This window comes from Nanorana parkeri, unplaced genomic scaffold, assembly GCF_000935625.1.
Source record: "Nanorana parkeri isolate BGI_ZX_2015 unplaced genomic scaffold, ASM93562v1 scaffold606, whole genome shotgun sequence".
NCBI classification, from domain to species: Eukaryota; Metazoa; Chordata; class Amphibia; order Anura; family Dicroglossidae; genus Nanorana; species Nanorana parkeri.
In genome coordinates, this window is record NW_017306874.1 from 296,727 (window position 1) to 320,900 (window position 24,174).

The following is a 24,174-nucleotide window of genomic DNA, read 5'->3' on the forward strand; positions in this document are numbered from 1 at the left end:
AAACATGGTTGTACTTTACCTCGTCTATATCTAAGCCTCATGAGTCAAGAGAGTTATTTTCTTAGACTCCCCCCCCCCCTATTGACATGTGGCTCCTCAGCAGAAGGAATGTGGACCATTCTTCTTCAGTGCTCGGAGGTTGAAGCTGTTATGTGCCAGCATAGACATCTTATCTTTCAGGATAATATTAATTTTAGGTTAGGGTGTATTCAGTTTAAGTGTTAATAGTTTTGGAGTGAGGCTTCGTTGGCGTGTTACAGGGAGGGTAACAAAACTAATAGAGCAGGTCTATTAGATAGACAGCCCAATAACCAACTGAAGGAGCTCACGGGGCAAGCTGACAATACTGATGCCAACTGCAAGGCAGCAGCTTGGCATTGTCAGCCTGCAACAAAAGGGCTGTTACTGGCAGGATCTCCAGGGAATAAACTTTGCAACAAATTGTGAAAAATTTACAAGAACGTTTTGCTTAAGTAAACTGTGTGCAGTATTAGGCAAAGTGTTAGACTATTGCAGCAAAGATTTCATCATGCTACTAGCCCTAGGTCTAAGTATTTAGATAGGGTAAGGGTTGAATTGATAAGGAACTTTACATAACACAGATAGGTGTTTTTTTTTCTTTTTAATGACCTCTCAGCACCAAAAGTCATGTTCCAAGAATTCAGCACCAATAACTAAATGTGCCGGAAGGAAGGCCATATCTAAAAACTGTGGGACCCCATTTGAAGCCCTAGCTCTTAGAATGTACACCAAACTTTTAGAAGGCAGGGGGACTTATTAATGGGCGTTTACTGACTTACTTATTAGGGTATTCTGCATTTCGGTGTATAATGTACTATTGCTGGGATTTGTAATCATCTATAGCTGGTGCCATTCTGCATTGACTGCTGTATATTTTTATACTTTCCATTTCACTATATTGCACACCACACTTTTTTTTTTTTCTTTTTACTTCCACCGCTCCAAGCTTGCTCCTATGATGGACTACAATCTCAATACAAACTAGTAGTCCATCACTGGAGCCATTTTTTTTCATCCGATTAATTGAACTTAATAAGCGGCTAACTAATCAATTTTGAAAATAATCGTTAGCTGCAGCTCTATTACTTATATTAAGCTATTAAAACAATAAATTGCATACTACATGTACATAACTCTCCCATGTGCAAACAAATCCTTCCTCTTCGTAAGAACACTGGCAATATGATAGACGTGGTCTGTGCTTCGCAGCTGGTACAGGAGCCAACCAGCACAAAGAAATGTTGAACAAGCCCACCCTGCCTTTCAATACCCTGCTAACTTGGCAACTAAAACAAAACTGCCAAGTGTTTTGATGTTATTCTAAATATAGCACTGACGGTATAAATCACCACACGGAGCTGTTCTCTCTCTAAGCTCATGATGAATTATGTTCAAACCATGCACACAGGAATGAAGATGCTGAATGTAAAGCTAAAAGGTGGCCATACAAATCCTGACACTTGTAAAAAATGCAAATGATTTGAGCAAGGCCAGGCAAAGGTTAAAGTGTTTATGTAGTCAAAACATTTTCTGGTTTTGGATAGAATGCTGAAGGATTAGAATTCCCATCGGGTTTTACTGCCATCAGAGGCTCCATTGGAGAAATTCCTCTACTGCAGGTCTGGTGAAAAAAGGTTGTCCCCAAGAGAAGAAGAAGTGAGGGGAAATCTCTCTAACATTAAACACAGGCAGAAGTCATTTTATTTATTTTTTATTATTATTATTATTATTATTATTATTAAGTAGGGGAATGCTGCAACCCCTGTCAGCTTTTTATTGTTTGCCGTTCCACTTCCCTCACTGGTAAAATGTTGTCCCCAGTAAAGCAAAGGGAAATCTCTGTAACTGTACCTCTAGATAGCAGTGAAACCCAACAGGGGTTCTAGTCTTGCCCCATTGTAACCAAAAAATAAAGTTTTGGGTTTAGCTGCACTTTAAAAAAGGAGAACTATGAGGTGAGTGATTTTCACTCAACCTCATAGTTTGAGCCGACGTGCGACAATGAAACTGTCACACGTCAGCTCAATAGATCGAGAAGTGAGTGAACACATACCGTTGCTCGCTCACTTCTCGATCATGTCCCTGTAGAGAGCCGTTACTGTCACTCACGGCTCCCTCCAGGGATTCCCCCCTCCCTGCTCCGATCCTTCAGCGCTGACTGGCAGAACGGACAGAGGAGGTGGTGGGGTACAGCTGGCTCTGCCTCTAGATAGGCAGAGCCAGCTGTCACTCACGCAGCTGGCTGGCTCTCGACAGTAATGTCGAGACCTGTCCCGGCTGCGGCGGTCTCAGTATACCGCAAGCTATAATGAGCTTTTTGTCACGGGAGGACGCTAGTTTGTGTCCTCCCGTGACTATAGGGAAAACACTTACCCCATAGTTATTCTTTAACTTCCATGCAATAATGGGTACGTGGGGGTATCCATGCTTGTTGTGGGACAAAGGCATTTTCTACAATGCGATATAATCTCTGGAATTGTTTATTCATTTTTCTCTTTTCTACAGAGAAACGATAACTAGAATTGTGAAAGTGTGTGTGTAAAACATGCAGTGATATCTGTGATATTAGAGTCATTGGCCCTGTACACACCTTGCCTTCTGTCCGCAGTTCACTTATCGCTGACTATACCAGCTCAGAGCTCATCATGCTGTTTCACGTGTTTTGACATGTAAATGGTACACAATAGTTAACTATGTAACTATGTCATTGCTATGCCTGATGGAGCCCTGTGCGGCCTTGAAAGCGCTTGTGATTTGACATGAGTTTTCAATAAACCCACGATTGATTATCCTTGAAGGAACTCAGTGTGCTGGTGACATTTCTCTTATTGTGTGCAATTGGTGCCGCCATCCGCAGTCATTCCGAGCACCCTTCCCTGATTACGGGTCTTTCCGGTAAGGAGTGCAACAAGACTTTTCCATCATATTCATGACATGTAAATGGGTCCCTAGTACCTGCTCACAAGGAAGCTTTCAATATCACATGCATTTAAGTGCAGCCTTAAAAAAGAAACTCTGGGCAAAAATTATCTTAATCCTTGCAAGGGGGCTACCTCCCCCCCCCCGCAAGGGTTAAGTGCTCATTTTCATCTAGGAGCGAAAGTAACAAATTTATACTTGCTCGAAGCTGGCTGACTGTTAGACCAGTCCCTGCAGCCTCTCTCACCCTCTGCTCCAGCGGTCTAAGGTCCTGTCAGTCATTACGTCCTATACAGTGTGCTGGGCATGAGGATACCAAGGGGCATTCTATTTCTGAAGTAGAGGAGGAGATGGGCTGAAAGGACCGGTCAAGCAGCCAGACGACTCAGAGGTTTAGGCGAGCATACCATTATTTTCCCTCCTAGATGAAAATGAGCACTTAAATCTTTGCAGATCTACTCTTTGCCAAGGCAAGCTTCAGCTGGATACACACTGAGCAAATTTCTGCCAATTCAGATGGAATTAGCCAAAATTAGATACGTTGGTGGCCCTATCCCCAGGACAGAAGTAGATCATAGATTGAATTTTGTTCAGGGGACAGGCTGGGAAATTGTTAGCTGCAAGCACCATGTGGGTATTCTGACAGTGGTCAGCATCGCCATCAGAATACAATGTGCACAGTGGGAGATTTGTTCATCCACCGGTTAGCCTGGATGGAGCAATCTGTCATAGTTCTTGTTCAACCTGCGAGGCTGAACTGTGTGTACCCAGCTTTAGCTGCCATGTGCCAAGAGCAGCCAATAAGATTGCCACCTCTACAGGCTTTTTCCAGCCTGGCTGGTAAAAATAGAACTTATTGCCAATGTTATCAATGGGAAAGAGACCATAACTCTGGTATTCTTATGAAAAAGGTGATAACCTTAATTACCAATGGGGGCAGGGGGATCTGGCAGTCTCTGTAGCATGGCTCACAGGCTTTTGCAAGTCATGCTACAAGTGGGGGATACAAGTCTGATGCAGAAAAGACCTACAAATGCCCATTTTTGTTTTGTGTGGTGTCCAACATACTTGGTGTGAGCGGTCACATAGGCCAGCTGCAACAACATCATCCTACTGTGACTAGTGTGCAGGACTAAACAAAATATTACATTCAAAGACTGAAGGTTTGGGGCATAATTTAATGAGCTCAGCACTAAAAATAGGTCACTGTTCTGCAGCCGGAAAAAAAAAAAAAAAAGGAGGAGGAGAGGAAAACAAGCGTAATCCTTTCCTACGATACAAACTTTGTTCTACACACCTCGCCTCCCTTGCACTCCACAATCACATGGCCAAGCAAGCAGGTGCTATCTGAAAGGGTGATATTTGATCTCTGCTTTAGCCGATAACTATCTAGGGGAAAGGTCTCAAGTATAGAAGACAACTGCGGAAAGAGACACAATATCAGGTACAGCCTAATAAATGGAACGATTATCAGCATTGCCACAAGAAAACACATCTAAAACGTCAAACACAAGAAGTAATATCAAGAGCAAAATAAAAAGACAAAAAGGTTAATCATTAAAACAAGCTGCCCTGCCTTACCTAAACCTTCATGGAAATATACTTGATATTAAACTGCATTTGATATAGTCATATGTTTTACAGGAAGGTGCCACTGCATTTGGGGCAGAGGGACAGCCAATTGCAGGGTCCTCCAATGGATTTATTAGACCATAAACGATGCATGAAAATTAACCTTTACCCACGGCAACTCTTATCTTAATTCTGATAATGTCCTGAAAACATATTTTATTTCTTTAAAGGTTATCAATAGCTCTTATAAAAGAGATAATTGCATGTTGAAGCTTCATTGCTGGATTATGCGGATTCAATAAGGATTCTGGCATCACCTGAAAAGGTTAGTGTAGACCAACTATAAAAAATGAGTCTACTGAGACAAGAGACTGCGTAGCATTAGTTAGACAACATTTACCAGCATACAGACGTTCTTTTCCCTATTGCACCGTACGTCGCCATATACACCTTCACTATATTGCCAAAAGTATGAACTTTAATGGCATCCCAGTCTTAGTCCGTAAGGTTCATTATTGGGTTAATCCGCCCTTTGCAGCTATAACAGCTTCAACTCTTCTGGGAAGGTGTCCACAAGGTTTAGGAGTGTGTCTATGGGAATGTTTGACCATTCTTCCAGAAGCGCATTCGTGAGGTCAGGTGCTGATGTTGGACGAGAAGGCCTGGCTCGCAGTCTCCGCCTCTAATTCATCCCAAAGGTGTTCTATCGGGTTGAGGTCAGGACTCTGTGCAGGCCAGTCAAGTTCCTCCACCCCAAACTCACTCATCCATGTCTTTATCGACCTTGCTTTGTGCACTGGCACGCAGTCATGTTGGAACAGGAAGGTGCCATCCCCAAACTGTTCCCACAAAGTTGAGAGCATGAAATTGTCCAAAATGTCTTGGTATGGTGATGTCTATGAGTTCCCTTCACTGGAACTAAGGGGCCCAGCTCAACCCCAAAAAACCCCCCAAACTTTACACTTTTGCACAATGCAGTCAGGCAAGTACTGTTCTCCTGGCAACCGCCAAACCCAGGCACGTCCATCGGATTGCCAGACAGAGAAGCGTGATTCTTCACTCCAGAGAACACGTCTCCACTTCTCTAGAGTCCAGTGGTGGCATGCTTTGCACCACTGCATCCGACGCTTTGCATTGCACTTGGTGATGTAAGGCTTGGATGCAGTTGCTCGGCCATGGAAACCCATTCTATGAAGCTCTCTACACACTGTTGTTGTGCCAATCTGAAGGCCACACGAAGTTTGGAGGTCTGTAGCTATTGACTCTGCAGACAGTTGGCGACTTCTGCGCGCTTCAGCATGCGCCGACCACACTCTGTGGTTTTAAGTGGTTTTGAGTTGCTTTTGTTCCAAGTTGCTTCCACTTTGTTATAAGTGGAAGCAGTTGATCGTGGAATATTTAGCAGCAAGGAAATTTCACCGATGGACTTATTGCACAAGTGGCAACCTATCACAGTACCACGTTTGAATTCACTGAGCTCCTGAGAGCGACCCATTCTTTCACAAATGTTTGTAGAAGCAGTCTGCATGCCTAGGTGCTTCATTTTATACACCTGTGGCCATGGAGGTAATAGGAAAACCTGAATTCAATGATTTGGAGGGGTGTCCCAATACTTTTGCCAATATAGTGTATGTGCACAACACAGTGTACAGTATAAAAAAGAAACATGAGATCCTTTTTTCCATTGCAACGCAGAGGTCTACTGGTCGATACATGGCTTAGAGGGTCATGTGCATCTTTCGCTGTGTGGATACGCATTGGTGGCCTTCTAAATAAATGGGCACAACCCCAAAATGTATGCCCAGCACAAGTGAGCCGTGAATGCCGATGCACATTCCAACCATCAATGTCCATGCACCATGCATTGTTGTGAACAGGGCTTAAAATTGTTCATAAAAATAGCAACTAGTATAAACTGACCACTTAGTTTGCAGTAAAAGAGTAAATATGATTTGAAATCTATACATTGGTAACACAAAAATCCACTGTAAAGTAGTTTAAGCAAAGAGATGCCATAACCCTGACATGCCATTCACTGATCATCTAGAGCGTTGGTTCTCAACTGGTGGGTCGTGACCCAAAAGTGGGTTGCGACCCCGTATTTAGAGGGTTGCTGCATGCCGACCACTTTTCTAGGCGAGAGGCTCCTCAGCTACACCCTAGCGCAGCACTGTCAGTTCTCACGCCGAGCAGCTATTCAGAATATGCTGCCCAGCGCTGAGTGTCAGCTTGAGGTGGGATAGGATGGGGCTATGGCCGCAAGGGAGCTCCATCCATACGTCCATTGCTTACAGCTCCCTCCCGTCTCCTATAGAGGTGCCTGGACCAGAGTGACATCACATTCTGGCTCCCAGCACCTCTACATGGCACGCAAGGGAGCTGTACAAGCAATGCATGTATGGATGGAGCTCTGTCACAGCACAGTAGCCCACACTGGACCCCAGGCTGAGGATCCACTCCAGTTCTATAAGGTAGGGAGACTGGGTGGACCTTAAAAAAAAAAAAAAAAAAATTAAAAAAAACGAAAACATTTTTTGGAGTGTGTATGTGTGTGAGAATGTCTGTGAGTGTGTAAGATTGTGCCTGTGGCTGTGTATGTATGTCAGTGTTTTTGAGGGCCTGTTTACACTAGTACAGTGCATTAATCACACAGTCTTGCAGGATTAACGCACTGTACCACGCAATCACACCTACTACGCGTTCTGGTGTGGGAGGTATGGTGTGTTGCCATTCATTTGAATGATACCCCAAACGCACCTCCCACCCACACCGGAACGCGCTGTACTGCAATGCCGTGCGTTTCACTGCAGTGCGACTTGGGTCACGACCTAATGACCAAAAACAAATGTGGGTCCTGAGGTTGCACAGGTTGAAAACCACTGATCTAGAGAACAGATAAACATCTTGTTATATGAATAAAGAATACACTGCTACACTGACGACTGACTGACATAACCATGGTGTGACCAATAAACTATTAGTGACCTACAGGGACATAATCGTATACAATTATGATCTGTCACAGATTTCTCTGACCCACACAGAAAAACCTACATTTAGCAGCAGATTAATAATAGTTATCTAGCAATTTAGCCAACTACACATGCACAAATAAATGGGTGGTGTCAGATCTTCGTCAGAGGACGCCATATGGACAAATTTAAGAGACTGAGCCATTCAGATCATGCCAGCCATAATAGGTGACATATGTCAGCTAAATACACAGTATTGTTCAATCATCATGTAATGGTATCAGCCACTCCTAGCCTTCCAGAGATGATCACTGTCCATGCAAGTGTGCATAGTGCAGCAAACATTCCTTTGGGGACTGTGAACTGTCATGACCTGTCTCAGGCTAGAAGGTAAAGTACAGTCTGTTTACGTAAAACTGCATGTTTTGCACCGATTGACTATAGGAGTGATAAACAGATTAGAAAGATAAAAATGTAGCAAATCCTATAGGCTCCTCCTAGGATAGTCCAACGTCTAATATAACTTTGGTAGAACATTCAGTACCTTCCCTGTATAGATCATTGTATCAATTCTATTTTAGCAATGTGAACGTACAGTATCGTCTCTATGCAGATGACAGGCAATTTAAATGAGTTTATCCCAACAGGGAAAGTAGTAAAATTTATAGACATGTGGTGCCTTCACATGGCCACAGGGCTCTGTTCACATCTTTGTAATGCAGCAGCATGTGCGATGCAGCACACAATCCCGCATCACATGTTGCAATGTTAGGTGCAATGTGGTGCCATTATTTCTTAATAGCACCCCCAACACACCTAGCCATTGCATGTGCACTGTATTGCACCATATCGCATGATAACCTTTACCATGCCGTGTGGTGCAATGCGATTTCAGTGCGATTTAGCTGCGGTAGGCAGTCAATTTAAATGAATGGGCTGCCCTACCACACCTCTGTGATGTTGCATTGCAGAGGTTTGAACAAGGGATCAATGTCCAAGATCTTCAAACTACAGTCCTGGACAAAAGTTTTGAGAATGACACAATATTAATTTTCACAAAGTCTGCTGCTTCAGTGTTTTAAGATCTTCTCGTCAGATGTTACTATGGTATACTGAAGTATAATAACAAGCATTTCATAAGTGTCAAAGACTTTTATTGACAATTACATTACGTTTATGTAAAGAGTCAATATTTGCAGTGTTGACCCTTCTTATTCAAGACCTCTGCAATTCTCCCCGGCATGCTGTCAATCAACTTCTGGGCCACATCCTGACTGATGGCAGCCCACTCTTGCATAATCAATGCTTGGAATTTGTCAGAATTTGTGGGGTTTTTTTTTTGTTCGCCCGCCTCCTGAGGATTGACCACAAGTTTTCAATGGGATTAAGGTCCGGGGTGTTTCCTGGCCATGGACCCACAATTTCGATGTTTTGTTCCCCAAGCCACTTAGTTATCACGTTTGCCTTATGGGAAGGTGCTCCATCATGCTGGAAAAGTTTGTCTGTCACCAAACTGTTCTTGTATGGTTGGGGGAAGTTGCTCTTGGAGGATGTTTTTGTACCATTCTTTATTCATGGCTTAGACAAAATTGTGAGTGAGCCCACTCCCTTGGCTGAGAAGCCACCCCGCACTTGAATGGTATCAGGATGCTTTACTGTTGGCATGACACAGGACCGATGGTAGCGCTTACCTTTTCTTCTCCGGACGAGGTATTTTCCAGATGCCCCAAACAATCGGAAAGGGGATTCATCAGAGAAAATGACTTTACCCCAGTCCTCAGCGGTCTGATGTCAGCTGGTCCTTTTGTGGCAGGGATGAAATGCAGTGGAAGTGTTTTTGGGGGATTAAGTTAATTTTTGTGTCAAAGAGGGACTTTGCAATTGATCTGATTACTCTTCATAACATTCTGCAAATTGCCATCATACAAACTGAAGCAGCAGACTTTGTGAAAATTAATACTTGTGTCATTCTCAAAACTTTTGCCCTGGAGTACACCTGTATCTACTTATAGCTGGCAGTTGTCTGAAGACCTCTTCTGTGATGATCTTCGTACACCTTTGTTTTGGCCCACTGATTTGCAATGGTCAGATTAGACCTAAAAAGCCTTAAAAGCTTGCAATTTTAAACTATCCCATGAATCCAAAAAGATAGCACTTACTTTACATTCTCCAGAATAAAAGTCTGAATGTGATTGGTGGCTATAGAGCAATGCAGACAGGTATTATTTCACTCACTTTGTAAAAAGAAAGCCAGCTGATTTTTGCATTGTCTATGCAAGTTCTCTCCACTACCAACCTCTGTAAACCACTGCAAGCATGACTGCCACTAAATCTAAAAAAATAGCATAAAATTAGTTACCATTGATAAAGCAAACCAGTGTCCTGCATCAGCAGAATTTGTAGAAAATCTGAAGAAAGGTGAATCTGTGCTTTGTAGTGAGCTTTCACTCACTTACCTAAACTATGGTGAATTGTCTACAGACTTGTCATATGATATTGTGCCTTTATCTGCATACAACACACTCACGTGTCAGAGCTCCACACAGCCAAGCATACATGTCTGACAAGTATAAACATAAAATGATATGCCAAAATATCAGGTGACTCAGGTCACCCAGTTCTGAAGCAGGTGAAAGTCAAAATCTAAAATTTATTTCAACACTGAATATGCAGCAACTGTAAAAAATTCCAACTTTGGAAATGTTGGCCGTATGTTCATCTATATACTTCTATAATGTTCTGTATGAAACCATAAAATCACAACGATAGTTAACGCGAGCTGTACATGGGAAAGGGTCTAATGGTATTTATAACCACTAAACAGCACTATAAGCATGACCAAAATGTTCTTTGTATCACAGACTTTAAAATGGCATCACTTATAACTCTGGGTCCTGGTTTACTACACAGGACACCTCTAGTATATTCCACTAGATTAATTTAATTTAATTAGGACACAAAGTTACTGAGTTATTTAGTGACAAGTGGTTTCAGATATACCTCTGGCCTCAACATTGTCATGGCCTGGTTGCCAAGGAAGGCCTTACCTTAGCAACCATTGCATTTGCATGAACGGTCTTTCCGGAGTGTATTTTAGCTCAGTGGAGCTAAAATCTAGTCAGTGGAGAAGAAAATGTGTAGTGGAAAACTCCTTTAAAGTTGAACACCCCTAAACACGTTTATTTCGTTTGTATAGACTGGGAAAGGCTTGGAACTTCTGTTATTTTGTGTGCAGTGTCCCCATCATGGAGCATTTCCCACATAGACAGTGAACAGCACGTAAGGAGACATTTCTCTGGCTTGGGACCCATGCAACAATACCAACAACACCAACAGAGATTCTAGCCCTTCTCCATGTTATGTAATGGTGGTAACATGCATACCGATATGAATCAATTCAGTGATCCTCAGAGCGACTTAAACTCTGCTAAGTCGTATCTGCGTTCATGCTGAAGAAACAAAGAGTAATTCAGATGGATTCAATGACTTTATTTAATAGATCATTTACATTTTTAACGAAGAGATCGCATTTCAATCTATATATTCAATCATAAAGTGTTGAACAATAGCATGTATGCTGCATCTTTCAATATCTTGAAATAGTGAGCTGTAGAGCTTGTTTCCACCAGCCCGCACATCTACCGCAATGACCCGTACCCGGGACGCAAACAAAGTCTCCTTGCTTTCTGGGGCGGGAAGGGGCGTGGCAGTGCAGTTCAAGTCAATGGCACTGCAGACACGCCCCCGCCCGCAGTACGATCTGTCGCACAGAGACGCGTGGTAATAAAATGCCCTGCATTCCAGTGGGGTGCAATTGCAAAAAAATAGTGCATGCATGATTTTTTGCGATCGCACTGCACTGGCACGGGACATTGCGGTAGATGCGCAGACTGGTGGAAACAAGCTCTCAGGGCTGGTTCACACCAGTCCCAGTGTGTTCCGGCACGACTCGGTGCCGGAATGCACTTGATAGCATCCCGGCCGGCTCACTGTGTTTTGGGGTGGGAGGGGGCTTGGCGGTGCCTTGAAGTCAATAGTGCATGCAGCATTTTTTTCTGATTGCACCATACTAAAAAGCAGGCATTCATGTGCCACACGTTCCAGTGCGGGCTATCACACTGGGGCCGGGGGGCCATTGACTACAATGCACCGCCACGTCCCCTCCTGCCCCCGAGAACGCAGTGAGCAAGCTGGGATGCGGTCCAGTGCATTCCAGCACTAAATCGTGCCGGAGCGCACTGGGGCTGGTGTGAACTAGCCCTTAGGGCCTGTTCACACGACGTCCGTTTTGTGTGCTGACCGGCTCCGTACGCTGCTGCACTCCCAATGTATCCCTATGTGTTTTATGGGCTCCAGTTCTCACGTGTGCAGTCCGTTCAGGTTACGACAGAAAAAATACTGCATGTCACATTTTGTCAGGTCCGGAAACGTTCAGGAAACGCAATCGCGTCCAAAACACGGCAATAACGCATCAAAAACGCACTGCACTAACATACTAACAGCCCCACTCCAGCCAAAAAAAATAATTTTATTTTTTTTTACTTGAACGCATCAAAAACGTGGCCAAAACGCACTGCATCAGTCTGCAGATCTGCACCTGATCAGGACCTGATATCATGTGAACAGGCTGCGATTTAAACTCTGCCAAGTCGATTGGCTGTAATTTCACACACTGCGAACATTTAGTCATCCCAAACCAAAGTTACAAAGGGAGAGTTGAAGAGATGTTTACAAAACAGAACAAGCAAGTGATCTGTTAATAGTGATACATTACTGCCTCTATCTCAGTACTAGGTGTAGCCACCCAACTAGAGCCTTGTGAAGGACTGTGTAAAAGTGCCAATCTTTAGGCACCGCAAACACGATCTGCGGTTGTGCGCGATTCCGTGACCAAGCGGTGAACTGTGCAGTTTCCTGCACGATCGCCGTGCGGTCACGGATCGGCCAGGTGTGAACCAGGCATTAAGAAAAACACTGCTTTCCTTTTCTAGGTCAGAGTTCAAACGTTAAACACACAACATAAGCATAATGCCTGGAGTGCATGTCACCTTCTTCAAAGCTGGACTCAAGGATAAGCAAATTTCGTCTAAATACAAGAGCCATGCGTATTCCACTTAATTATTGGTGTGCTTTGTGTCTTTCTTCCATATCTGTAAACCCTTTCCTCTGTGCAGATATTTTTTGTAATAAAAGACTGGTCATTGCTGCTTTCTCCTTGCGCAGGGTGACTGGTCTGGTCTCCGCCCCCTCCAGTAGCTTTCTGCAGGCAGTAAGTAGTGGGTGGGGGCTGCTAGGTTCCTCCTACAGGTTTGATAAACACTAAGTGGATTTCTATCCTTCATGGCTATTGCGCTTGGAGTTCAGATTTACAGTGTTATGTTCAGCCAAAACATTAAAACATATATAAAAACCTTAACAACCCTAAGTTACCCCTAGTAACTTCTCTTATTTGCTCTCTTTTGGTCTGTTAAATATACTATTGATAGCATTTTCCACCTGCGTGGTAGCTCTGTGCAGAGTTTTGAAGCATTCAGGATAAAGACTGGGTGGCGCAAGGTGGCATGCACAGCACTGGGAGGCGCAGGGGAGGAAAGGGGAAGCAGGTAACAAATAAGTAAATTAATTGTTTTCTGTGCTAGCCATCATGCTGGATTGAATGTTGGCTTTATTACTTTGATACCAGAAGCAAGATATCCCTAGAGCAGGGGTGCCCATTAGGTAGATTGTGATCTACCAATAGCTCTCAAAGCTGATGCTGGTAGATCACGAAAAGTGTGAATGGTGGCCCCTTTATTCCATTTTGTTATATTTATTTAGCTGTGCACACATGATAACCTATTAGCCTGAGTCTGCTGAGCCAAAACCGGCCGGGAGAGCGAGGAATGACAGGAGAGCGAGGAATGACAGGAGAGCCAGCCAGGAGAGCGAGGAGAGACAGCCAGGAGAGCGCGGGAGTTTTTTTTTTCCGTTGGTAGATCTCATTTAGCTCGTCATTTGAAAAGTAGATCTTAACACAATAAATTGTGAGCAACCCTGCTCTAGACGAATAGCCACATCCATCCAACTGCTACGACTTTTACAAAGCAAATTTATGGTGTCATAATCTCCTGATAGATTTTCCGTAACAATTGTGCAAGTTGGTCATTGCTGCTCTCTCCTTGCGCAGGGTGACTGGTCTGGTCTAGGGATATCATTAGGGCTTTGTGAAAGAAGACACAAAGTACTACAGGAAATCTTGCTAAAGGACATGCGGAAGAGTTCACATGATGTAACCGAATGATGCTTCCTCAAACTTAAGATTCCAACTGCTCTTTAGGCCCCCACCATATAGGCACATAACTCCTTAAAAGGAGAACTATGAGGCGAGTGCTTTTCACTTACCTCATAGTTCTAGCCGACCTGCGACAATGAGACTGTCACAGGTCGCTTCAGTAGATCGGGAGGTGAGCGAACACGTAGTGGCGTTCGCTCACCTCTCGATCCTGTCACGGCTCTCTGCTGTGACAGGGGAGGGGCTGGATTCCCCCCCCCCCGCTCCGATAGCGCTGACGGGCGGATCGGACGGGGAGGGGGCGGGTACAGCTGGCTCTGCCTCTAGAGAGCCAGCCAGCTGTCAGTCACGCAGCTGGGCGGATCCCGGCACAATTGTCGGAATCCGCTTCAGCTGCGGCGTCTCAGTCCTTCCGTCACCCTAGGCTAAGTATACCGCGAGCTGCAGCTCGCGGTATACTAAGCCTAGGGTGACGGGAGGACGCTAGTTTGTGTGTCCTCCCGTTACCCTAAGGAGAACTATGGGGAAAAGACTTAACCCCATAGTTCTCCTTTAAAAAGGGGAACTTTACCCATATGTTGAAAACAAAAACAAAAGGCACCTTTAGAAATGTTTAGTAATGGGAATGTACAAACAGATACTTTTAGATAAATGTCGGCTTTTTCATTTTTATATACCTTAGATTTATTTTCTTCCCCAGGCTTCTGACAGAGGGTATTTTAACTAAGGGCAGGTACTAGATCTCCCTTTACTTCCTGGAACTCTGGCACATGTGACTAGGTCATGTGACAATGCACGTTATCTCAGGGGAGGAAAATGCCTTTCCCTGAGATCTCATGGGATTACAGATGAGATTTCCCAGCAATGCTCGGCTGATGTAACCTTCCCAGAATGCAAAACTTGGGCACATTACATCATTTGTGCCAAAGTGGACATGGAAGTGGAAAAAAAGAAATTGTAAGTAAAATAAAAATATGTTTGTTTAGCTAATGAATGTAAGAGTTGTAGGCGGATGTGATTTTTGGTCAAAGGGGGTAAAGGTCCACTTTAAGAATGATGGAGAAGCTCATCTGATAATGCCCAGAAATCTCAATCGTGTCCATGCTTCTGGAATTTTTGTTTCCAAGAGGTCCTGGCTAGAAGAATTTTGGAAAAACTGCTCAGACAAGTTTACTTCCTGTATATAATATGTTTATGAATAGGGAGGAGTGAGACTGTTCATGGTATTTGTGTATTAGCATTTATGTCATGCTTATAAAAGGAACAACAGTCAAGGAATATCTTCTCAGTGACTCGTATTTAACTGCACATCAAGCAAGTAGCTCATTTACAAATGTAGACCACAACAATGCCTTACTCTCCCTATCTTTGTAATGAAGAGCTGCAATCTCTGCACCGATATTAGATGACTGTTGCATGATCCTGCCAATTCTGCAATAACCAGGGGACAACCATGATGGCTAGGGGCACCCTTAGGCTTCGGTAAATACCTCCAGATGGGAAGAGCTTATAGGCATGGCCAAGGTGATTCTGGCATACAAACTACTTCCCTGCTCATAGACATAAACCCTAATCTGAGGACATCTTTACTAAAAGATTAAGAATATGAGACATAAGGAATGTTATAAAATTAAAACTTTCACTATGTAAACAACATCTCCAGAAAATAAAAGGAACACATGTTTGATGAGTCAGGGTGTGGATCAATATTAAAATGTAATACTAAAGTATATTCATACTAAGCACAGCAATTTTAAATAATGATCCACCATAGGCAAGAACAGGGTGGTGTCTGAAACTCCCGAATCTTTGTAGCATTTCGAACACTGATTACTCTGGAAGGGCAGCAAGACTTTAAGCATACAGTACTTCTTTCAGTATTTCACACAGTATTTCTAGTGTTTAAAGGGTTATTAAACCCTCCGTTTTTTTTGCATATATCTACTGCTAGCAAGAAGTAGACATATGCAAAAAGTGTAAAAAAAATGTTTTGAAATGGGTTAATACTTACCTGTGTTTTCCCCGCGCGCTTTCGTCCGAAAATGTGAAAATTCTCGGGCGGCCGCAAAGCACCTTGGGGCGGGCGCATGCGCAGTTCACATTTTTGGCCGGGACGCGAGGAGACACACAAGGTAAGTCTATGGACGCGTGCACCCGCAATCCCACATGCAGACACCGTGGGACAGGAAGTGCCAGCAAGCTCAGAGGAGTCAGCGCTGGATCGGAGACCCGCCGCAGCGCTGGAGGGACAGATGAAAAGGAAATTAAGTAACATAATTTAAGGTAAGTGCTTTAATTGACATTGGGGGGAGGGGAAAAGATTTTTCACTTTAAAGTAATATTAAAGCTTTGTGTGTTTTTTTTATAAATAGGAGGCCCATACAACAAGAAATCCTGTTCTTTTTATTACAAATGTTCAATTTCTTGTTTTCTAGTGGCTCCCCGGAGCGCCATTCCCCCGCCCTCTGCATGGGTGCCTCCATCAGCTAAGCTGAGCTAAGAAGGCACCCGTGGGTGCTCGTTCCTGGCCTTGCCTGCAAGAGGCTGTGGGCGTTCATAGACACACACACAGCAATGCGGCAGGCCACGTCCCTCCTCTCCGCCCAACAGGTTGATTGACAGCAGAACTAACCTGTGGCTCCTCTACCCTCGATCTCCTCCCCGCAACCAGATATTCGGATGGAGGCTCGCTTCAGGGACAGGCGGCGGTGACAAGCGACAAGGTGGACAGGTGACTCAAAAAAGGTACTGGGTGTTGACAACCAGCAATACTACGCAATACTGCAACTCCATGCACCAAATCTAAATCAGCATTTAAAGAACAACTCTGGGTATTGAACCGGGTATGAGCTCTTGCAGTGGGGCTACACCAGTACTGCAAGGGTTAACCGATCATTTTGGTCTAGGGTCTAAAATAAAAAGAAAGATATACCTCACCCAAAGCTCGGTTCCGCCAGACTGCTAGACCAGTTCCTGCAGCCTCTTCTCCCTTGGGCTCCGGTGGTCTAAGCCCACTGACTTCATCACGTCTATGCAAGGTCCATTCATTTGTATGAGAGGCGAGGGTGCCGAGGGACTTATCACACCCGGAGGGGAAGGGAGGCGAGGATCAGGTGAGTGTATCTTTTGTGTGTATAGGTTTTAAATGCCTGGAGTTATTCTTTAAACTGACTCAGGGCAAAGTGAATCAGTTCCATAAAGTTCAAAGGTTACCCTTCATTGTGGCTTGATGATACAATGACATGGCGTCACTTTATATTTAGCTGAAGAACTATTGTGTGATCACACAACAGTATTGCTTTACGGACAAAAGCTTTCTACACAAGCCATCTAGTATCTCTATGTACTGTGTATGACAACAGCAGCACCTTTCAGGTGCACTAGACAACGGGTTGACTTGGGTTACCAATGACAGTCCTGTATATACTATGATCACTCTCTGTTGACTATTTAAAAGCAATCAGCGCAATGTAACCTTTAACCCACTGTCCCTTCAATCTTCACTTTCTGCATGTTGACATACTGCTCTCTTTTAGCCTCTGGGACATCTAAAAGTCCAAAAACATCACCAGTTCAGCAAATATTTTTTACTTTTCTAGACAATTGTAAAAAAACTCCCCAATTTAGTCCAAAGCCCAAAGCCACAAACTTTAAGAAACACCCCTCCAAACCAGAAATACCTGATTTGTACATAGTAAACTGTACACTTTGTTAGTGGTCCATCCCTTTGCAAGCCCTCATTCACACAAGTCTCCTGGGTTTAGGTTATTTCAATTATCTCTAGTATACAAACCTAATTCCCACATACACTTTACACTTGCTCAGAGTATCTAATGTAGCCCCTGGATGCCCAGAATTCGATTTTCTCTAGGGATGCACCAATACTTTTTTTTCGGTACTCAATAATACCAAGTACCAGTGTTGTGTGCCTAGATTATCAGAAAGTTGGGAGCCGGATCATGACCCGTCGCCCGTCTTCCTGAATGCCTGTAAAGCTGGTGTTCTAGCAAAAGCACATTGGCTTCACTTGGCGAGGCTGCCTGGCTTCCTGATCCACCGGTAACACCGGTTTCCTAGCCAATCATGAGGTGCCATCTGGCTTCCCGATTGGTCAGGAAGCGCGGCTGCCTAGCAACAGGTGAAGCCGGCTTCCTAACCAATCAGGAAGCAGGGTGGCCACATCATGACCTGCCTCCCAGCTTCCTGATTGGCTAGGAAACCGGTGTTACTTGTTGTTAGGTAGCGTGGCTTTCTGACCAATCATGACGCCGGTACACAAGTCATGACATGCCGCCCAGCTTCCTGATTGGTTAGGAAGCCGGGCTGCTTACCAACAAGTGAGGCTGGCTTCCTAGCCTATTTTTGCCCTTCTAAAGCTGCCCCTACACCTAGAGATTATCTGCAGATTTTCTATGGTCAGATGCAAAAAGTGCAACAGATTCCTCCATCTATGCTAAACTGTGTGGATGGAGGAATCTCCCGCTGGGCCAAGCTTCAGTGTCTTGCTAGTCGGCCCCGCTGGCTCTTAAAATACCTGAACAATTTGATTGGAAGCAGGCATTGTTCAGGCGTTTGAGAGCCAGCGGAGCCGACTAGCAAGGCCATATAGGCGTATGGCCAGCATAAGCCTGTTTTACTCACCTTAATTTGCGGTCATGTGACCCTTAATGGCACCTCTTCTGAGACAGAAGACCGGTGATCTACCACTGCAGTCTTGGCCCACCAAGAAAGGGTCTCACCTCTCAACATGACATCATCAAGTACACACCAATGAACCCAATGAGAAGTGTCCATGTCACCAAGTAGTGACATAGGCACCCCAGAAGTACTATCTCATCCTGCACTGCAGAAATCAGCAAGAGTAGGGACATAGCCAATCACCTGACCACAAAAGTCGGGAAGTATTTTGGGCATTAATGCAGTCATTAGCAAGAGGGTGATGGAGGTATTGTTAGCATGTTGGCTTCTGTGCCTGGAATTCAATTTTAAAGTCCATTTAGGCTATGTTCACGCCATGTTCATTGAGCTGTGTTTCTCTGCATACCATTGCACATGTATGGTGTGAACAGAGTACCAGAAAAACAATTGTTCTCTATGTCCCTTCTTCATGCCATTCATGTGTTGTGGTGTGCAGAAAAATGCAGCTCATCGGACACGGTGTTAAAAATTCAGCTGTCCCTAATTCATGCAAAACAGAAAAATGGTCACCAGCACTCTAGGTTTCCTTCAAAACTAAATCCTTTTATTCATTCTCACAGGTCATATCATCATGCGTGGCAACGTTTCGGAACCTGTCCGGTCCCTACATCAGGAGAAAACCTGGAGTGCCGGTGACCATTTTTCTGTTTTGCAAGTATTTGGTGGCGCCATCCGCTGCCACTTCAGCACCCTCCCCACATTGTATGGGGCTTCTCGGTCAAGAGTGCGGTGGGACTCTCTATTTGACTGTCCCTAAATCAGGTGCACTAGCAACCCTCTTTGTAGCCCCTATGACATCATCACTGGGGCTTCAGTGCTCCTTTAGCCACCGGAGCCGGAAGAGGGTAAAGGAGGGTGCTCAGTGTCACTTCTCTCTCCAGGTGATGTGGTCAATCGCAACCAGAGACAGACATGGCCAACGCTAACTGGCCTTGAGGAGCAGTGACAACGCTGAGATCTCCGATGATACCGCACCGAACAGGGTGGCAACACTGCAGCGCAATCAAAAGCAGGGTAATCTATGTTGTCACCCTGTTATTGAAGAACCAAGCACCAGCAAGAACACAGGTATATTGAATGTAAAATGACGTGGCTTATGTCATCATACTGTATATCACAACTACATTTTTACAAAACCTAACATAATTCTACTTAGCATCAATACCATGTATCAAAATGTACTATATGAGAGATACTTCTAGATGCTTATTACAGCAGATTTACATAGTACTAGGTGCAAATGTGAACGTAGTATTATTACAATAATAATCGTTATATAAAACAAAGTGTAGGAAAAAGGAAAATACGTTATTTAAGATGGATCACTGCATGTATATACACACACACAGTGTCAGCTGACCATATATATGAATCAGTGGTGTCCCCATGCACATTATACTGCCATTGCCTTGGCTTGGTTTCTTGCAGTGCACCATTGTAGACACATAAAGCTGTGCTTGCATGTCACCAGTGATGGGCACAGCAATCCTTGGCTGCACTGACAATTGTACTTACAATGTTTCTTGCCATCAATGAGCTTCATTGTTGTATGTATAATGTAGGAGCTCTTCTGTTCAAATGCTTCACTGACAGAATGACGATCCGAAGAGATGTGAGCAGCACCTTCGCATTTCAAGACTGTCTGGTGTGAAATCACTAGGAACAAGGTCACGGGTTTTTTTTCTCCCTTTCCTGCATATAAATTGTGAAACGCCCGGTGAACTGTGCCTTCTCTACATGGTATTTACAATGCAGCCACAAAAGCCATGCTTCCTGCCTCCTGATTGGCTGAGCAGCAGCCCAGCCTCCCATGGTGTCAGTAGGTGTGCTTAGCTTTCGGCTCGTTTCATTGGCTGATCTAGTCTGGCATTTAACACCACATTGATTTTAAGCAGTCTACTGACTGTGTTCTCACCAATCCACCCCCGGCTTGTATGCTGCTGATGGGAAGGCTGGAGAGCCCTATACACAGAGAGGGGGGAGTGCTGGCAGCCTGGCTGCAGAGCTATGTGCTTTGATCCTGGCTGATGCACTATATCCTATGATCCTGGCTGCAGAGCTATGTGCTATGATCCTGGCTGCAGAGCTATGTGCTATGATCCTGGCTGCGGCTCTATGTGCTATGATCCTGGCTGCTGCATTATGAGCTATGATCCTGGCTGCAGAGCTATGTGCTATGATCCTAGCTGGTGCACTATATGCTATGATCCTTGCTGCAGAGCTATGTGCTATGTTCCTGGCTGATGCACTACAGGTGAAACTCGAATAATTAGAATATCGTGCAAAAGTAATTTCTGCAAGTAAGTTCTGCAAAAGGGGCCCAAACCAAGTACTGAGTACATCTGCATGCTTGTACTTTTCAGAGGTCCGATATTGTTCTATGTACAATCCTTGTTTTATTGATTGCATGTAATAATCTACTTTTTTGAGGTTGTGGATTTGGGGTTCTTGGGGTTTTCATGAGCTGTAAGCCATAATCATCACAATTATGACAAATCACGGCTTGAATTATCTTGCTTTGCATGTAATGAGTCCATCTCATATATTAGTTTCACCTTTTAAGTTGCATTAGTGAAATAAATGAACTTTGCACGATATTCTAATTAATCGAGATTCACCTGTATATTGCTGCATTATGTGCCATGATCCTGGCTGCTGCTCTATGTGATATGCTTCTGGCTGCTTACGTTCTATGAGCTACGCTCCCGGCTGCACCTCTATGTGCTACGCTCCCGGCTGCACCTCTATGTGCTACGCTCCCGGCTGCACCTCTATGTGCTACGCTCCCGGCTGCTGAGACATTATGGACCTGTAGTCTTGCCTGTACAGAGGTATCACAGCAGGTGTCGGTATAAATGCATACGTTGTGTGCTCAACATCTGCATAGCTGGCATGCTTTCTTCTACAAAGGGTTCTATAGCCCCCAGCACACACATCTCTAGATCACGTCAGGATGAAAATGAAGGGGCCAATTACATTTGTGCGCCATGATAATGCACGCGTGTTGCAACTTATCGTGCATCCTGCCCATTAAACGCACCAAATATTGGACATGTCACAACATTCTCACAGCAACGCACTATGATACTATTCAAAATGAATGAATGGCACCACAATGCATCAACATATGTAATATACGTTGCCTTAACCTGCTCCTTAACGTGCATGTTCCTGCAGTGCGTAGGTGTAAAGCGGCCCTGGAGTTCAGCCACTGGACAGTGCAGGCCATCTTACCCATTGTCAGAAATGAATGGGCGCTCAGTACACTCTGGGTGCACCTAAACGCCCCCTCTTTCCAGGCAATCCTACACTCCACTTATATGTGGCCAGTAGAACTTTGACCATTTTCCATATCACATAGTGCAATCAAACTTCCTTTACCTGACATGCTCTCCCCATCGCTCATGTTCAGTATAGACGCACTAACATCCCCGTTATGCCATGTGTTAGGCGAGATTCATTTGAACGGTCTGCCTAATGTGGCAAAAAAAAAGGATTCATGTACTGTTTTTTGTAATGCAGCCGACTGCAATGGACATTAGTGCATTGTGGTGCACTGAAATATACATCTGTTGGCAGGGTGTGTTGGGGTGCCATTCAGAATGAATGGTACTGCACTGCACCAACACATATATCATGCATTAGCGGTATTGTGCAGTGCGATGATATAAATGGGCCCCTATTCACATGTCTGCTTCAGATGCATGTTATGTTGCGTGCTAATGTGCGCTGCCTTAGGACGAGTTCACACCTTTGTACTGTGGAAACATGCATGCGAGTGCGCACTGGTGTGCTGCAGTGCTATTCATATCGACAACCCAATGCACCTTGCCAAGGATGTGCATTGCAGTACACCACAATGCATGGTAATACACTACCATACCATTTAAATAAATTATGCATGAACCTGAGACAATACAAGGTAAATTTCTGGTTTATTTCCCCATCCAGGAGTCACAGGTGTTGGAAATCAATGGCTGTACACCGGTATTTGTGAAATCACATGCACGTACAGTGCGCATGTTTACACAACTACTAGCGTATACCCGTGTACAGCCATTGATTTCTATACAGCACCTGTAGCTCCTGGATGGGGAAATACACCCATATTTGACATTGCATGACCCCAGGAACCTGTGTGCATGAGCCCTTAGGCACAACATTTAAATGAATGGGCTGCAACGCAAGTTAACGCACAGCACAACACACTGCAACAATGTGAATCCAATGAATGGCACAGCACCAAACATGGCTTACCCCAATGCAACACTGTGAATCCAATGAATGGCACAGCAACGCACAGCACCAACATGCCTCACCACAATGCAACACTGTGAATCCAATGAATGGCACAGCAACGTACAGCGTCAGCATGCCTTACCTCAATGCAAAACTCTGAATCCAATGAATGGCACAGCACCAACATGGCTTATCACAATGCAACACTGAATGGCACAGCACGAACATGGCTTATCACAATGCAACACTGTGTACCCAGCTAAGATCGTACGATTGCTGCACAATCCACTGTGACAGGATATCAGATTACACAGAAACAATGGCTGCCCCCTAGGTACACAGTGACAGCCCCCCCCCAGCAGTCAGCTGTCACACTTACGGGGTCTGCTCCTCCTGCCCGAATCCATCCTCCTCCTCATCCTGCTCTTCTTGGCCGGGGATCCCTGGTGCAGGCAATCCGGGTGAGCTCGGAGCGGACCATGCTCGCTCGGCACTCGGCTGCTCTCCCCGTTCATCAGCACTGGGGGCTCCGATAGATAGAAGCCATTCTGCAGGCGTGGAGCAGAAGCCGCCTCAGGCTGCGCAGGATCCCCCATAACTAAAACGTGCAAGGGGGGGGCGTCACTGCAAACACAGGCGCCCCAGGATGGAGGGTGACGTCATCGGGGGCCTGGCTGAGGCTGGTCGCTGTCACCGGGACAGCCTGTCAGTTCGCTGCTCGGGAGTTTGTACTGCGCAAGCTCACTACGCATTGTTAGTGGCGGCACTGGCGGGGGCGCGCACGTGAGCGAGCACACTAGAATTGCTGTGATGGAGCTGCTGCAGCCGGCTAAGTGAGCAATCACGTGACTTCTGACACTCCGCCCCTCTGCTAAACCTCTTCATTATTTCTAGAGTCTATAGCAACCTTTGTCAACCATTCTAGCCAGATAACAATCTTCAGTTCTGGGGAACCCCTGCAAAATAATGGCTATTAATCAATAAAGAATGCTGAGGACTTTTAGTCCCCATTCACACCTTCAAGTTCTGTGAATGCTCGCCAAACGCGCGCATTGACGTGCATTCACGGAACATGTCAAAAACATGCAATGCACTTGCAGGGCTGTAATTGCAACGCCTCTACCCCGACTGGATGCGCCGTTAGAGCTAGCTCCATGTGCTGGAACTTACTAGCAGAGGGCTTTTTTTTAGCCCGTGGGGTGTGCTAACGAACACCCAAATTGAACAGAAAAAGTGCAAGTGAAACACACAGCAAAATGCACAAGGGTGTGTCTAACTGGTCCATCTCCCAAAGGGATAGGGTTCTTCCCTGACCCCCAAAGCTCCTGATAAGGGAGAGGAACTCATATCCACCTGGGTGAAACCAGGCGGACCCATTCCTCATGGTCAGCCAAAGCTCACCACCGAGTATTAGGTTGGGGGGCTCTCCTAAAGAGATGCTCCCTGTTTTAGGGGAGGAAGGAACCTAATGGCCACACATCC

General features: G+C 44.9%; 1 protein-coding gene across 2 annotated transcripts in view; it reads right to left on the bottom strand.

Annotated features, from left to right (window-relative positions):
• Positions 1 to 23,431, bottom strand: part of PANK1 (pantothenate kinase 1) — a 43,087-nt gene extending 19,656 nt beyond the window's left edge. Inside the window, exon 1 of one of the 2 annotated variants that reach the window (XM_018562855.1) lies at positions 23,072 to 23,431. In XM_018562855.1, coding sequence (XP_018418357.1) covers positions 23,072 to 23,288 — 217 coding nt within the window. In that variant the 5' untranslated portion in view covers positions 23,289 to 23,431. Of the gene's footprint in view, positions 1 to 19,968; positions 20,185 to 23,071 lie in introns of those variants that run through there. The other variant, XM_018562856.1, reaches the window with a different exon arrangement.
• Between the last annotated feature and the right edge of the window lie 743 nt (positions 23,432 to 24,174).